Source organism: Gavialis gangeticus, unplaced genomic scaffold, assembly GCF_001723915.1.
Source record: "Gavialis gangeticus isolate Ggan-Ray unplaced genomic scaffold, GavGan_comp1, whole genome shotgun sequence".
In the NCBI taxonomy this organism is placed as follows: domain Eukaryota; kingdom Metazoa; phylum Chordata; order Crocodylia; family Gavialidae; genus Gavialis; species Gavialis gangeticus.
The window spans coordinates 73,239,549-73,255,580 of NW_017729032.1; the positions used below are offsets into that span (position 1 = coordinate 73,239,549).

Genomic DNA, 16,032 nt, shown 5'->3' on the forward strand with positions numbered 1-16,032 from the left:
CCCTGTCAATATCATGGGGCCACTACCAAAAAGCAGTGCAGGGCACCAATTTATTTTGGTTCTAATAGACTATGCGACAAGGTATCCAGAGGTGGTACCTATGCGGACGGTGTCCACCCCCAAGGTGGTAGAAGAATTATTAAAGATATTCTCCCGAGTGGGGCTCCCTAGGAATTATTAACTGACCAAGGGACTGACTTTACATCTCGTGTGTTTTGAGGGAGTGAGCAAAATACTGGGAATCAAACACCTAAGGACGGCAGTATACCATCCCCAAACTGATGAATTAGTGGAGCGATTCAACAGGACCTTGAAACAGATGCTAAAAAAATTTGTAGTAGAGCGTCCACAGAAGTGGGACCAGATGATACCACCTTTGTTGTTTTCAATAAGAGAGGCACCGCGGCCTCAACAGGTTTTTCCCCCTTTGAGCTGTTATATGATAACAACTAAGAGGAGTTCTGGATTTGGTTAAGGAAAGCTGGGAAGAGCAACAAAGTAAAGACCAGAACATAGTTCGTTATGTAATACAACTGAGGGAGCACCTAGAGTCAGTACGGAAGGAAGCTTTAGGAAATCTGAGGGAGGCCCAATAGCAGCAAGCAACTCATTACAATCGAGGGGCTTGAGAGAGGAAGTTTGAAGTAGGGGACCACATACTGGTGCTCTTACCAGATCAAGAGACTAAACTGCTAGTGCGATGGCAAGGCCCTTATGAAATAACACAACAAATAGGGCCTGTAGATTATGAAGTATACCAATCAGACAAGCAGAAGAAGAAACAGATATACTACATCAATATGCTGAAGCCATGGCAAGAACAGGAGTGCCTGTACTTGGCCCTCCAATCAGATGAACCTGAACTAGGACACTTCTTGAGGGAGAGAGAAGGGGGTAGTGAAGTGGAGGTGGCCCCCAACTCTCAGAAAAGCAGAGATGGCAGGCAAGGGAACTAGTGAGGGAATATGAAGACGTGTTCCGAGAGGTCCCCGGGGAGGCACGGGGTGTGGTGCATTGAATAAAGACCCATCTGGGGCAGGTAATACACGAGAACTGGAGGCAAATCCCACTACAACTTCAAGGCCCAATAAAAGAAGAACTGGCGATGATGTTAGAAAAAGGGATAATACAAGAGTGCCGAAGCAAGTGGCACAGTCCCATTGTGGCTGTCCTGAAACCTGATGGAAAAATTAGGCTCTGTATTGATTTCCAGAAAGTGAATGTGGTGGCCAAGTTTGATGCTTATCCCATGGCGAGGGTGGATGAAATGGTGGAGAATGTAGGACAAGCTAGCTATATGGATCTGATGAAACGCTGCTGGTGGGTCCCATTAGCACCTGAAGACCAAGAAAAAACAGCCTTTGCTACACCCTGGGGCCTATTTCAATTCCGACATGTGCCTTTTGGATTGCACAGAGCGGCGGCAATGTTCCAATGGCTGATGGACAGAGTCCTGGTGCTGTATGGGGGTTACGCTGCAGCATATATAAACAATATTATTGTGTATATGACAGATTGACCAGGACACTTAACAACACTATGAACAGTATTGCAGGACCTAAGGAAGGCGGGATTAACCGCTAACCCAAGGAAGTGTACGATCGGTAAAGAAGAAACCTGGTACCTTGGGTTCCAGGTAGGAAGTGGGAAGGTATGACCACTGCTGGACAAGGTAGAGGCCATAAAGAAATATCAAACTCCATGGACAAAGAGACAAGTGAGGGCCTTTTTGGGAATGGCAAATTATTACAGGAAGTTCATCCCCCACTTTGCAGACTTAGTGGTGCCTTTAACTGAGATGATAAAGGCAGCAGCCCCAACCAAAGTAGGATGGACACCAGAAGCAGAAACAGCATTTTCAAAGATGAGGGAAGCACTGTGTATGCAACCATTACTGTATACACCAGACATCAACAATGCATTTATGGTATTAACAGATGCCTCCAACTGTGCTACTGGGGCTGTGTTGGTCCCAACTGAGAAAGGAGAGGAACATCCAATAGCATATATTAGCAGAAAATTTCATCCCCCAGAGAAGAATTATGAAACAACAGAAAAAGAATGTTTAGCAATCAAATGGGCTATAGAAACACTGCAATACTACCTGTTAGGGTGGAAGTTTACACTGATTACAGATCATGCCCTGCTGCGATAACTTCAGAGTATGAAGACTGATAACGCGAGGCTTATGAGATGGTCCTTCAGTCTCCAACTATATTGCTTTGAAGTGGAACATCGTCCAGGGATTAAAAATGTAAGCGTAGATTTTTTATCTAGACAATATGAAGAGGAAAGGGGTTTGGGGGGAAAAGGTAGACCCCGGGCAGGAAAAAAGAGAGCGGAATGTGTGACAGGGAACCCTAACCCTGTCACGAGGAAGAAGGTGTGCCCCTATAAGGCCAGAACCTTCTGGGCACATAGGGCTGGTGAGGAAGGGGTTAATTGCTGAACTGGGACGGCTAGTCAGCTGACTGGAAGAGGCAGGACTGTAAAAACCCTGGATGGAATGGCAGTAGGAAGGTCAGCTGCTGAAGGGGAAGCAGTCTCCCTGAAAGCTCCAGGAAGAAGCTTGGGCAGCAGTCCACGGCAGGAAGGGGGAAACTACGGAAGCCCTTGCGAGATGACGACTGCATCCACAACCAGCACTGTAGCCTCTTCCTTCCCCATAGCTCCTGCCCATATACCTCCACTGTTGTTGCGAGCTGCAGCTCCAGCTGGTTGGTGTTCTTTTCATGGCTGCAGCTGTCAAACTGGTGGCCTGAGGGCCTGAGTTAAAACTGAGGCTACTCAGCCCCCTCCTTGAATCACATGGCTTGCCTCTGATCATGTGACTGCCTCATCAGGGCTGGCCCATACCCGCTGGCTATCCTGCGGCCTGCTCTAAGCGCTTAAAATGGCAAGCAGCAAGGGTGCTCTGCCATAGTTATACATATTATAAATCTCTTAGTATTTCTGTTGCTACTCATTTGGGAGTTAGGGGGTAAAAGAAAGGAAATACATTTATGGTGGAAACAACGCATCTTAATTTATTCTTTTCAAAGGCAGGCACCGTATTTGCAAAATACACTAGAAACATTAACAGGCTGACAAAAGGAGACTTTGCCAATTTACAGCTTTGGAAAGGGTGACATGACACACATTGTGGAAGTGGTAAAAATTGCACATATATGCTTGGAAAATCTAACAGCTCTAATCTGAAAATGGTAATAGAAAATGAACTATAAAGGTTAAATGTTTTTAGCTTGTTCCTTTTTGCCTTCTTCATCCAAATAAGCAATTTAACTATTGAAATCTAGACCAAGCAAGTTCTGTCTTTCTTATTAACAGGGGAAGTTGCAATGCTGTTGTTAAGATTGATTTATAGGCAAGAAGGCACAATTATGATCATCTTGGGCATGTCTACATGTGCAGTTAATGCTACGGAATATACTCCAGCTCAGTTCGGGCTAGTCCAGACATTACTGTCAGTAAACTAGTCCTGACGTTACTGTCTACATGTGCATTTAAGTGCAGTAATTTCCTGTGCTGTTGAATACCACTTGTATCTGATGGGACTATCCAGCAGCACAATAAATTAGTCTACTGAGCCTTAATGTCCATGCATGTGTAGAAGGTGACACTTTACTGTGCAGCAGCTTAGTCTGCTGTATGGTAAAGTGTCTCATGTAGACGTGTCTCTTGATGTCAGATTTGTATGAGTAAGGTGAGCTATACATGGCCCCTAAGCTGAAAATGTTATTAAAAATTGAAACAGAAAAAATAAGGGGACTCTGTCTTGGTTGTTATTTCAAGCATCGTTGAGGGCTCAGATCTCACCTACTGTGTAAGCCTGATTCTCCCCTTTCTTACCCTAGTTTCCATGCCAGTGTAACTGTGGTGAGTTACAGATTTAACCAATTTAGAAGAGTGGAGAATTAGGTCCTGTCCTTGGAATGATCAATGCAAATAAGAATAACCCTGTCGTGTTCTTTCTTTGTCCTTTAAACTAGGAACTTTCATTCCTTAATGAGATACAGAATATGTGTATGTCCTACAGTGCACATGTTGGCTTTGCTTATTTTACTCAGCCCTTCAGGGCATCTGCTTTCCCAAGAGGAAGTAAATCAAGTCTAATAAAACAACATCTTACTAAATTTAACAAATAGCCAGGAAATACTGAAGTCAAAATAATGGATGCAACCAACACATAAATCCTGGATATAAATGGATGACAATTAGGGGAAAGAAAAATGGGTCAGAAAAAAGGAGGGAATACTATGGTTTTTTATGCTGGATTTATTAGCTGTCTGGGTCATCTACTTTATATCTTTCTAATCATCTGTGTAAATAAGACTAGCAATGTCATATTGTTTCATTCCTGTGCTACATTGACAATTTTCATTGTTTAATGAGATCGAATATTTCTAGGTTCTACATATGTATGCTTATTCTGTTCGGTCCTTCAGGGCATTTCCCTTCCCATGATGAAAAAATGTCCTCAAAGAATAATAAACATTTTGTAGTGAATTCAACAAGTAAGTGAGATAGGCATTCAGTGCTTTAAATTTTCAGTTATAATAAAATAATAAATTCTGTTTGCATAAAATCAGCTTTATTTGATAGTCTTGCCTGGGGTGCATTATGGCAAAAACAGGTTCACTTATAGAGGTTTGATATCTTCCTCTAAAGTCTCTGACCTTGACTAGGAAGTAGAATGCTGCATACTTCCATAGACAATTTGTCCTACCATTTTTACAGGCTGCACATTTTTTCCTCAGAATTAATCTGAATTGTCTAGGCTGTGATTTAAACTCAATGCTTTATGTGTGCCCTATGAGGCAAGAGAGAACTGTTCTTCCTCTTATTTGTGGTAGCCTTTCAAAAATTTGAAAATTGATAATGTATCTCTTCTTAATCTCCTTTTGTACAGAATAAACAGGCCTAGGTTTCTCAGCTTATCCTCATACAGCTTCTTTCCAACACTTTTATCACCTTTGTCACTTACCCCTGGATAGTCTCCAGTTTCCCTATATACATCTTAAATGTGGTCCCTAGAACTGGTCATAATACTCCAGGTAAGACCTAACCAGTGCCAAGTAGGGGCATAAAATCATAGACAAATTGGCTGTAATGGACTTCCAAGAAGTTATCTTTTCAAGCTCTTTTATCAAAGCAGGATCATCCCTGTCTAAACTATCGAAGCCAAGTGTTTTCTCTAACCTTTACTTAAACACTGATGATGATAGATATTCTGCATCATCTGTTCAAGAAATCTGCTCTAGTATTTAACAACCTTGCAGTTAGAAGGAACTTCCAAATAGCCAACCTAAATTGCCCTTGTTGCAATTTAAGCCCATTACTTCTTGTCCTATTTGCTGTGGATGCAGACCGTAGTCAATCCTCATCCTCTTTATAATAACACTATTTGTATTTGAAGATTATTGTTAAATCCTCCTTCAGTCTTTTCTTTTCCACACTAAGTAATCCCACTTCTTCTTTTCATATATATCATGTTTCGTAGACTTCAAATATTTTTTCTTGCTCTCCTCTTGATTCTTTCTAATTCATCCATGCCTTTCTTGAAATGCAGTGACCAAAATTGGACACACTGATAAAGCTGTGTATGGAGGACTGTGTAACAGAGTGATCAGGAACACAGGTTGTATCCATGTTGGTCTGCAGGCGAAAGTAATCAGAACTGTTGAGGGTGTGGTATCTTTTATTAGACAAACTAGGTAGTTGCAAATATATATATATTTGCAAGCTTTTGGGAAGATGGTAACTTGCAGTATTCTATAGCTTTTTAGAAACAATATTACACTATTGATTCATATTTAACTTGAGGTCCTGTATAACCTTCCAGGCCCTTTTCTGTCATACTGCAATCTAGCCACTCAATCACACTTTTGTGTTTGTGCATTTCATTGTTCATTCTTAAAAAGTAGAGGCTGGCTCTGGCAGACATGGGGCTTAAGATGGTTGCAGCAGAACAGTGTCCTAATCAGGGATCACTTGTGTCCCCAGAGGGTTAACACTGTCACCACTTGCACCCCACTACTGGAAGTGGGTCAACTAGCCCTTGACAAGCCCTGTCAGCTGGCTGTAGCTTGTGAGGGGAAATGAATTTAACAACCCTGATGTTGTAGCCCATACTCCCTTAGTTTACTTATAAGAATATCATGGGAGACTCACAAGCATTGCTAAAGCTGAGGTATATTACATTCACAAAGCCCACCACTTGTCCTAGAAAGAAATCCAGATGGTGATGCAACTATATCATAGTTATAGCTAGAAAGAATTATAACTTTTCTCCTGAAAAACCTGGGGGCAGAAACAAGGACCAGAAGCTACTTTCTCCCTAAGTCATGCTCCTTGTTTCCTCTCTTTCTGACCTCTCATATTTTCCCCTTTTGGCTGCCCTGTGAGGCAGCTTCAACAGAAGGGGTGGAATTGCCCTCCTGGCAATGTTTAGCTCATGATCTGCCAGTTAGGGCACTTGCTAAAAAGTGAGATTTATATGTGTATTGTACAGAAGCTGGTTTTCAGATGTGTAACTAATGAGGTTTATACCTTAGGAAAATTCCCTTGTGGTGCTAAGAGAGCTTAGGGTGTCCTCATGTGGCCAGTTTAGGGCTATGATGGCAAAGACTGGCAGGGGCGGGTAGCATCTTTCTGACGCCCCCTCTAAATGGATGTCCGAGTCTGGTGCTCTGTTCTACCCCTCTGGTTATGCTACTGCTGGGGTTCCTTTACTTTGACTGATTCATTTAAGAACAGCTAACTATATTTAATCCACTCCTCGGTATTTTGGGAGCCTATGAGAAGTTGCTCCCAGGGGTAGTAACTAAGACAAATAGCTGTAAAAAGAAAACAAACAAAATGCTTGTCTAGGAGAACTGATCGATGAGCCTTTTGAAGAGGCTTCAAGAAGGAGAAGGCCTCCAGGACTCCAAAAGCATGACTAACTTGAGCTCCTGAGATTCCAGCAACCTGAGGGAATGATGCCACAGAAGAAGAAGAGGAGTTACTAACCAAAGGCTTGATACGCAAGGCTTGACTGACATACCACACCTCTAGGCTATAAACCTAGGCATATATTTGAGACTGCCTAGACCTGGGCACTTGTTCTGGACAGGAATAGTGCTAGGGAGAAGAGGAATAGGTACAGGGAATTGCTTTACAATATCAGGAGGAAATGTAGACTTCAATTTCCCTGCTACTTTTAGATGGAAAGACAGTAGATGCACAAATGACCAGGGTCCTTTGATCTTGAGGCACAGAGAGGCACTGGATGAAGTCGGGGGAAGGAAGGTAAGAAGTGGATGCTATCAGTTTTGGGTTGCTTCAGGAGGGGAGAATACACTGAATTAATTTGTAGTCACCTACAAAAGAGGCAAAACTTTCATAACAAATACATCTCCATTGTTTAAAACATTTGGAACATCTAAGAATTACATTTTTTCTATTCTTTTTATCTCTATCCCCTATCTCTAACTTTGTTTCATTGAGCCTCCACACTGTTACATTTTCAGATTTCTGAACTTACTATTATTACAGGTTGACTTGGTAAATTGAAATCCATTTAGAACACACTGAATTTTTTCCTGTCCTTAATCTACCTTTCTAATTTTTCTTTTAATAATTTCTTATTCACAGAGATCACTTAAATACCTGCAAAGAGAATGATTTGTCTCTGAAATGTCTGAAAAAGATCATACATATTTGATTAGCCCACTCAATATGTACCTTTTAAAGTTACCCTCTTGATGGTTTTACCCCCTCATGTGGCTTAATTCTTATGACTCTAAGTCTAAATCCTTACTCTTGACCTGTCTCCCTCTGGCCTAGTCTGTATCTTTTGTCTGGGTCTCTGACACCTCCTTGTTAGGTTGCTGTTAATTTAAATTTAACATGGCCATGATTGATCTATGATATTCTCTACCAGACCTTTCCCCATCTCTTCTTTTTCTCTCACTATCTTCTCCATCACCATCTTCCACCAGTTACCCAACTCTAAAACCCAAGTGCTATCTTTAACAGGATACTTCCTGTAGGCTACAGGCATCTCAGCCCTTTCTTCAGTTGTGCTACTGTGCAAGAAAGGTCCTTTCTGGACTAATACATAAAACAATTACCCTGGAGTCTTTCAAATCTGTCGGGAAGACTCAACTTTAAGCTTGAAGCCTATAGTTAGCTGTAGCCAATAACGACAGCTGGTTTTATTATTTCTGCTTATATACAATGATACTATGAAGTCTGAGAAGTGTATACTAGGCCTGTGCGGAATGGCTAGTATTCGCTTTGATTCAGATTCGGCTGATTCAGGGGAACAGTGATTCAATTCGGTGATTTATATCACTATCTGAAATTGATTCGGCCAAATCTGACTTGGAGGTTTGGCTGCTGCTGAATCTCTGAATTACCCCAGCCCATCCTCCACTGTTTCCCCAGTCTTGCAATGGCTGCCCTGCCTGCTCCAGCTCCCAGCACTTTGAAAAAAAACCCCAGACTCACCGGGTGCTGCCGGGTGCAGGGGTGATCCCCGCTGCCCCCCACTGCCCCACTCTGCACGGGGGACTCTGCCACGAGCCCCCCTCACCCCTCCCCCATGGCTGCCCTGTCCACCCCAGGTCCAGCCCTTTAAGGAAAAAAAATGAGAAAACCCCCAGATTAATCAGTTCCTGCTGGTGGGGGGCAATCCTCACTGACCCCCCACTGCCCCATGTGACATGGGGGCTCTTCCACAAGCCTCCTGAAGCCCCAGGGCTGCTGCAGGAGCTGGTAAGTCCCAGGTTGTTTCTTGGTTTTTTTTTTTTTTTCTTAAAGGGCTAGAGCTGGGGTGAGCAGGGCAGCCATGGGCAGGGGGCTCGGACAGTAGGGAGGGGTCAGGGGGCTCATGACAGTGCCCCCCATGCAGCAGGGGGCAGTGGGGATCGCCCCCCTGCCTGGCAGCACCTGGTGACTAGGTGCTATTTTTTAAAGCACTGCGGTGGGGGGGCAGCCATGGGGGGTCTAGGGGAGCAGGCAGGGGCTGGGGGCTAGCAGGGGTCTGCCATGGTCCCCTCCCCCCTTCTCCAGCTCCCTCTCCTCCACCCCCTACTTACCGGCATGGAGTCTGGCTCCAGCTCCCTGCTGCAATGGGCAGGGATTGCAGGAATCATTGAAGATTCCATGGACGAGTCCCATGGACTGCCATGGGACACTTCAGCTTGGAAAAGCACAGGCTCAGGGGTGATCTGGTGGCCACCTATAAGTTTATTAGGGGTGTTCACCAGGATCTGGGGGAATGTCTATTCACCAGAGTGCCCCAAGGAATGATAAGATCGAACGGTCACAAACTCGGCTGCAACCGATTCAGGCTGGACGTAAGGAAGAACTTCTTTACTGTCCGAGCCCCCAAGATTTGGAATAGACTGCTGCTGGAGGTGGTTCAGACACCCGCTTTGAATGCCTTCGAGACGTATCTGGATGTTTACCTTGCTGGGATCCTATGATCTCTGTGGACTTCCTGCCCATGAGGGAGGTTGCTGGATGCAATGATCCTTCGGGGTCCCTTCTAGCCCAAATGTCTTTGAAATCTATGAAGCTCTCTGAATCTTTTCCGAAGATTTGGAGAACTTCAAATCAATTCAGACTTTTTTTATTGGTCCCCTGATTCGATTCAGATTTGGAGATTTGGCCACTGAATCAGGCCGAATCTCCTCCGAATTGAATCAGCACCTGAAGCTTCACACAGCCCTAGTGTATATGCATCTAATCAGTGTATTCCTGGTATTATTCTCTCCATCCTCTGCCTCCACATCCATCCCTTTCCTCTCCTATTTCTATCACTCTTCTAAGGGGGAAATCAAAGAAAACAGTTTGTTTTCTACTCTGTGTTTTTACAGTTTTACAGGGGCAATGTTACTGATTGATGCCACCATGGACCACTGTATTGCAAATGATTAGGAATTAGAGTAAGAATAGCCAAAGTAGGTAGCCTATGACACACAGTATATAGCTGAAGAACTCTGATTTCATTTGGTAGAGGGCATACAAAATAACAGTTTCATTATCCTATTCGGGTCTGGGCTGCAAATCTTTATTCATGTCTTCAGTGGGACTTCCTGTGTGAGTAAGGGGTTGCAGCACTAAGCCCATAAAGCTTATGAACCAAGTGATTTTAAGAGGATCTGTTGCTAATCAACAGTTTTATGCTATTTAAATGTGAAATGCAATTAAACTAAAAATGTACTTTTGAATCCTCAGTTCTCATTTTTTGCGATGGTGGGTGGTGAGGGCTAATAGGATTTCTCCTCTCATCCATCAAACTGACCTCTTTGCTAATTAATGGGAGAGTGTGAGAGTCTACAAGACTTATGGCTAATGAGGATGTTTCATTTATTGGTATATGTAAAAACATTCACAGTTTTGAAGCATCACCTCAGAAAAAACTGCTGAATGTTTGGCAGAAAATTCCTACAAAGAGAATAGGCTAGAATAGCATTGACTTGTATCTGCATTTCACCACTCCATGTGGCTCTCTTTCCTGTATTTGTTAACACATTTAAAACGTGGGAACTTGATACATAAGAATAAAGTGGGATGGGAAAGACATAAGGAACCTTCCTCTTATATTATCCACTGTGTAGAAGATCTTAGGTGCATCTTAGATTGCAGTCCTTTGCTCAGGGCATCTGCTGCTTAAAGAACATGCACCCTTTAAGGCAATAGGGAAGAGGCTCTTTTCCCCTTTTACATGTGCTGGGAAAATTGGCTGGGTATATAAGGGAGAGCATATGCCCCATACTAAAAGTGGTCTCTGTTCATGCTGTGGGCAGCTGTGCTCTCTGTTCATGAAAGAGAGCTCCACTAACTAAAAGGAATATGAGCTTCTAAAGCCCCCTCTATTGTGGTAGCTTATGCTATATTGGAACAATATAGAATTTTATATTTTTATAACAAGTGAAATAATATATGCCACACAAATTCACATTATTATAGCACTTTCTGGAAACCTTCTGGCCTTTTTATTTTTCAGACTTTTATTCTTTTAGCAGTCTCTTCCACCAAATATTTTCTGCACCTTTGCCAACATCCATCTTATATCAGCAAAATGTATTCAAAGAGTTCTTGCAAACTCAAGATTTTTTTTCAATTGGTAAATTATATCCATTGTTTTCTGTTCAAGAAGGGTTTAAAAAGCACTGACTACAATGTATTATTATAAATTATATTGGTCAAGAAAGATTTTCTTTCTGTTCTGAGAACAATCTGTACTCCAAAATGCAGGAGGTCATAGCAGGAACCCAGAAATGCCTGTGTCTCTCTTTTCAATTCATTCAATAAAAAAAAAATATAAGTGCAGAATTTGAGCTTCAACTTGTCAAACAAATCATTAGGGTGGGAGAAAATATTAGACCTCTGGTGGGTAAGGACACTCAGACTGATGCCATATGGTGGTAGTTTCAATGGAAGCAATTAGAAGTCAACCTTTATTATACATATAAGAAAACTGGGGTCATTTAGACACCATTGAATGGTAGCTGTGGCCAAATAGTTTCTTTTTGACACAAGTGCATGACAGACTTATGAAACACCTTACCACCTGCTATCATTGAGGCCAAGTGCTTCCTAGGATTGAAAAAGGATTGGATATTTATACCAATAATGAGAATACCCAGAATTACAATAGCAAAGGTTTTTTAAAAAGAGTGCTTTGAAGATGACAGAAATTCATGTAACTGAAGTCGGAACTGAACCCGAACATACTAGGATTTGGAAAAAAATCTCCTGGCAGAATATCCCATAACTCACCTGCAGTCTTTGGCACCTGCCTCTGAAGCAGTTAGTACTGGTTGATCACTGGAGGCAGTATACTGGTGGAGGTGAACTCTTATGCTGATCTAGTGTGGTAGTGCCTACGTTTTAATATTATATGCTGGGTTTAGTTTTAATCTATTCTGAACAAGAAGAAAAACAAAGAAGTTTTGGAATTTATAACAAACCTCGTATGTTGTCAGCTTTTTCCCCCTACAATCAAGACTGACTGAAAAACTAGAAAGTAGCAGGTGCTCACAGATGGGTGTGGGTGCACAAAGCAGTGCATGTTGCTTATGCTGCTTTCAACTAATTTGAGGAAACAGTGATTGTTGACGTTTAATAACAAGCCACATTGCTTTGGCATTTCCCTCCTCTCTCTTCAATCATGTCTTACTGAGAAAAAAAAAGACATGCTAAGTGATGAGATTTACTAAGATGGGGCTCACAGCTGTTTATGAAGCTGCTGCCACATAATTTCCAAACACTGTACAGCATAAATAAAAAATGTACTGGTGTTAGACACAAATCATCTATTTTGTGTGCACGCGTAAGTAGCAGTTAGCGTTTTAATTTTGCTATGTGCAATTGTGAGTGGGTCCAGCATCTTTAGTAGCGAAAATGTTCACGCAGCATTTTCCCTTAATTGTGGGAAGTAGTAACTTCCTTTCAAGGAAAAGAACAAACTTCTGAAAAGGAGACAAAAAACTGGCTTAAGATAATAGCTAAAGGGAAGGAAGAAATAGTTCCACGAGAAAATGCAAAATGTTGGGACCTGCAGATAACAGGTGGGTTTGGCAGTGTTTTGTTCTGTGCTTCATGATATAAGGAGAAGGCATTGAATCCCAATCTGCAATTTATATGAATCTTGTACTTTATAAATGAGTAAAAGAAGCACATGTTGACATGTGAGTTATAGTAACCTGGAGCTGTCCCAAAGATTCTTGGAAATAATTATTAGACTACAAGTAATGACAATAGGCTTTGGGTCAGGACACTGCCATCTTATTTTGTTGCATACTGTTTCAACTAAGGTGCCAGTCCCTGGCTGAAAGTCCATACTGGTGTTTGATTCTAAAACTATCAATGGGGCTGATTTAAAAACTGGAAAAATGTCATCACAATTACATTTTTTGTGGAAAAGACTTTCATGAAAATTTGAGAATCAGTGAAAGTGGGTATGGCTCAGGAGAGAACCCTAGTGGCAGGAAGGGGGAGGCTCAGCTGCCAGTCACTAGGGCTGCACAGGTGCTGGTTGCTGAGACAGCCAGTAAAACCAGCTGACAGGAGGGGGCAGGGCTTAGCCCTTCTTAAGTCCAGGTAGGAGGCCAGGAGAGCAGTTCTTCTCCTGCAGCCGTGGGAGTAGGAACTCAGCTAGGACAGGCAGAGGGGAGAACTCTGGCGGTATGAACATCCCCTGGTTGCTGCTGGGGTTGGGGAGCCCTCCCTCCCTCTCTCCCTCACTCTCTAGTAGGGAGTGAATCTGGTTTGGCTGGCTGGTCTAGTTTTATGTTGTAGCCCACGGGCTTTGTGTTTTTATATTCATTTTTGTTAACTGGAGGACCGGGTGAGGCTATAAGGGGTTGGAGGAGGCCTCATAGGGACTCCCCAGTAGCATGGGTGTTCCTGGCCCTGGAGAGGGCGCAGCATTTGCGTGGTGCATTGGCTCCAGCCCCAGAGCGAGGGGGGGGCAGTGAGGAGCCCCAGAGTGAGGGGGGGCAGCAAGGAACCCTGGAGCGAGAAGGGGCAGCGAGGAGCCCCAGGAGTAAAGAGGAGGGCCAAGAGATAACAGGGCCCAGGTCAAAACACGTCAACACCATCTGCGAGGCTTGGGCTGTGGTGTAGGGGAGGAAAAGGACCCACAGGTAGCACCCCCTGTCACCGGGGTGTGAAAAATGGGCAGCCTCCCGCTGATTACAACAATCTACTAATCAAGTAAGATCAAGGCGTGGCAGATGAGTAAGCAGGCGGTTGGCCCATTACAGGAGGGTGGAGCCACTCCCGGAAAGGCTCCGATATTGATACTTCTGTCACAATGGTGCATTGGCCAGGAAGTTTTTACATGGCAGTATGCATCATAAGATGTTGGTTTACCCGAGTAAAGAAGAGAGCCCTTGGGCCCATGCAGAAAAAGGAACAACCTGTGGGCCAGTTATGTCAAAAGATGCAAGGGCTGCTGGACCAAGCCATGTGACAACAGACCCAGTTGGCTGCTGTGATTGAGAACACCCAGCTCCGACTGACGATGCAGGTAGGACTGTGCAGCTACGGAGCCTGAATTGACCCCAGGGTGGGAAAGGTGCCACCCCCATTGCTGACAGAAGTAATAATAGAGGGAAAAAGCGTAGTGGCGATGCTGGACTCAGGCTCAGTGCAGACCATGGTGCGGAGTGACATGCTACCACCATGGGAGAAGGGGAGAGCGGATCGTACGAGGGTGCAGTGTTGGTGCGGGGACCCCCTCGACTTTGACAGAGTGAGGGTCGACCTATGGGTATGCAACAAGACCCGCTGGATGTTGGTGGGAGTCGCAGAACACCTACCCTACCCAGTAGTATTGGGCTGCAACTGGCCTGAGTTGCTGGAAGAGATAGTTGGTGTGAGGGGTGCAGAGACCGCGGAGGGTTTTGTGGGGGAAACCAAATAGCCCCCGTCTGAAGAGGAAGCAGGACAAAGGATCGATGTCGCCTGTTTGGGGGAAGATGAACACTTTCAGCTTGAGCAAAGCCGAGAGACCGACTTTTGGGGGGCGCTGCAGGAACACCTAGCCTGAAGAGACAACGAGGTGCTGAGGCCGGAACTGATGAGGACTACTCTGAGGTTTGAAGTAAGAAACAGCCTCCTCTACTGGATTGAGCAAAGGAAGTCAGAAGGAGGGGAGGTCGCGCAGCTGCTGGTTCCGTGGCAGTATCGATGGGCCTTATTGAAGGTGGCTCATGAGCTCCCCATGGGCAGGCACCTGGGCCGGGACAAAACAGAAGCACGCATTCGGGCAAGGTTCTATTGGCCAGGTCTAGTGCGGGAACTCGCAAGTTTCTGCGCTTCGTGTCCCACCTGCCAAAAGGTAAACCCAAGACAGCCCCCAAAGGCCCCTTTAATCCCAATGCCACTGGTAGAGGTTCCTTTTGAGAGGGTGGTGGTGGACATTGTCGGGCTGCTGCCCTGGAGCAGTACTGGAAATCAGTACATCTTAGTTCTGCTGGATTATGCGACACGGTACCCAGAAGCTGTGCCAATGTGGACAGTATCTGCCCCAAAGGTGGCGAATGAACTGAAGATATTTTCCCGAGTAGGACTCCCTAGAGAATTACTGACCGACCAGGGAACAAACTTTACATTGCGCATATTCGAAGAAGTGAGTAAAGCACTGGGGATTAAACACCTGAAGACAGCAGTGTATCATCCCCAAACAGACGGGCTTGTGGAACGTTTTAATCAGACATTGAAGCAGATGCTAAAAAAGTTTGTGGTGGAGAGCCCTCAAAATTGGGACAAAATGATACCCCTGTTGTTGTTCGCAGTAAGAGAGGCACCCCAGGCATCCACCAGGTTTTCACCCTTTGAATTATTGTACGGTCGGCAACCCAGGGGGATCCTGGATCTGATTAAAGAAAATTGGGAGGAACAGCAAAATAAAGACCAGAACATCATCCGATACGTAATCCAACTGCGAGAACGCCTCAAAATAGCTCAGAGCGTGGTCTTAGGAAATCTCAGCGAAGCCCAGCGATGGCAAATAAGACACTACAACCAAGGCACCCAGGAAAGGAAGTTTTATGTGGGAGACCGGGTGTTGGTCTTATTGCCAGACAGCAAAAGCAAGTTATTTGCCCGGTGGCAGGGACCCTACGAAATCACACGCCAAGTGGGACCGGTAGACTAAGAGGTATACCAGCTAGATAAGAAAAAAAAGAAGCAGGTATACCACGTCAATATGTTAAAAAAAATGGGAAGACCAGGACTGTATGTACTTAGCCCTTCACCCTGAGGAATTAGAGTTGGGACCCACGTTGACTGAGGAAAGCGGACCGGGTGACGTAGAACTGGCCCTGCGGCTGTAGGGAGAACAGAGGAGACAGGCAGCCGAGCTAGTCAAAGACTTTGGAGAAGTGTTCTGGGGAACCCCTGGGGAAGCCTGGGGTGTGGTGCACCGGATAAAAACTCCTCTGGACCAGGTGATACAGGAAAATTGGAGGCGGATCCCCCAGCGGCTGCAAGGCCAGATAAAAGCACAGATTGCAATGATGTTAGAGA

At 44.3% G+C, this 16,032-nt stretch overlaps 1 protein-coding gene across 1 annotated transcript; it reads left to right on the top strand.

The window, feature by feature from the left end:
* Positions 1 to 1,108: 1,108 nt before the first annotated feature.
* On the top strand, positions 1,109 to 1,519 carry LOC109302256 (RNA-directed DNA polymerase homolog). Its single transcript, XM_019523819.1, has one exon. The coding sequence runs from the start codon at positions 1,109 to 1,111 to the stop codon at positions 1,517 to 1,519; it is 411 nt and encodes a 136-aa protein (XP_019379364.1).
* The last annotated feature ends 14,513 nt before the right edge of the window (positions 1,520 to 16,032 follow it).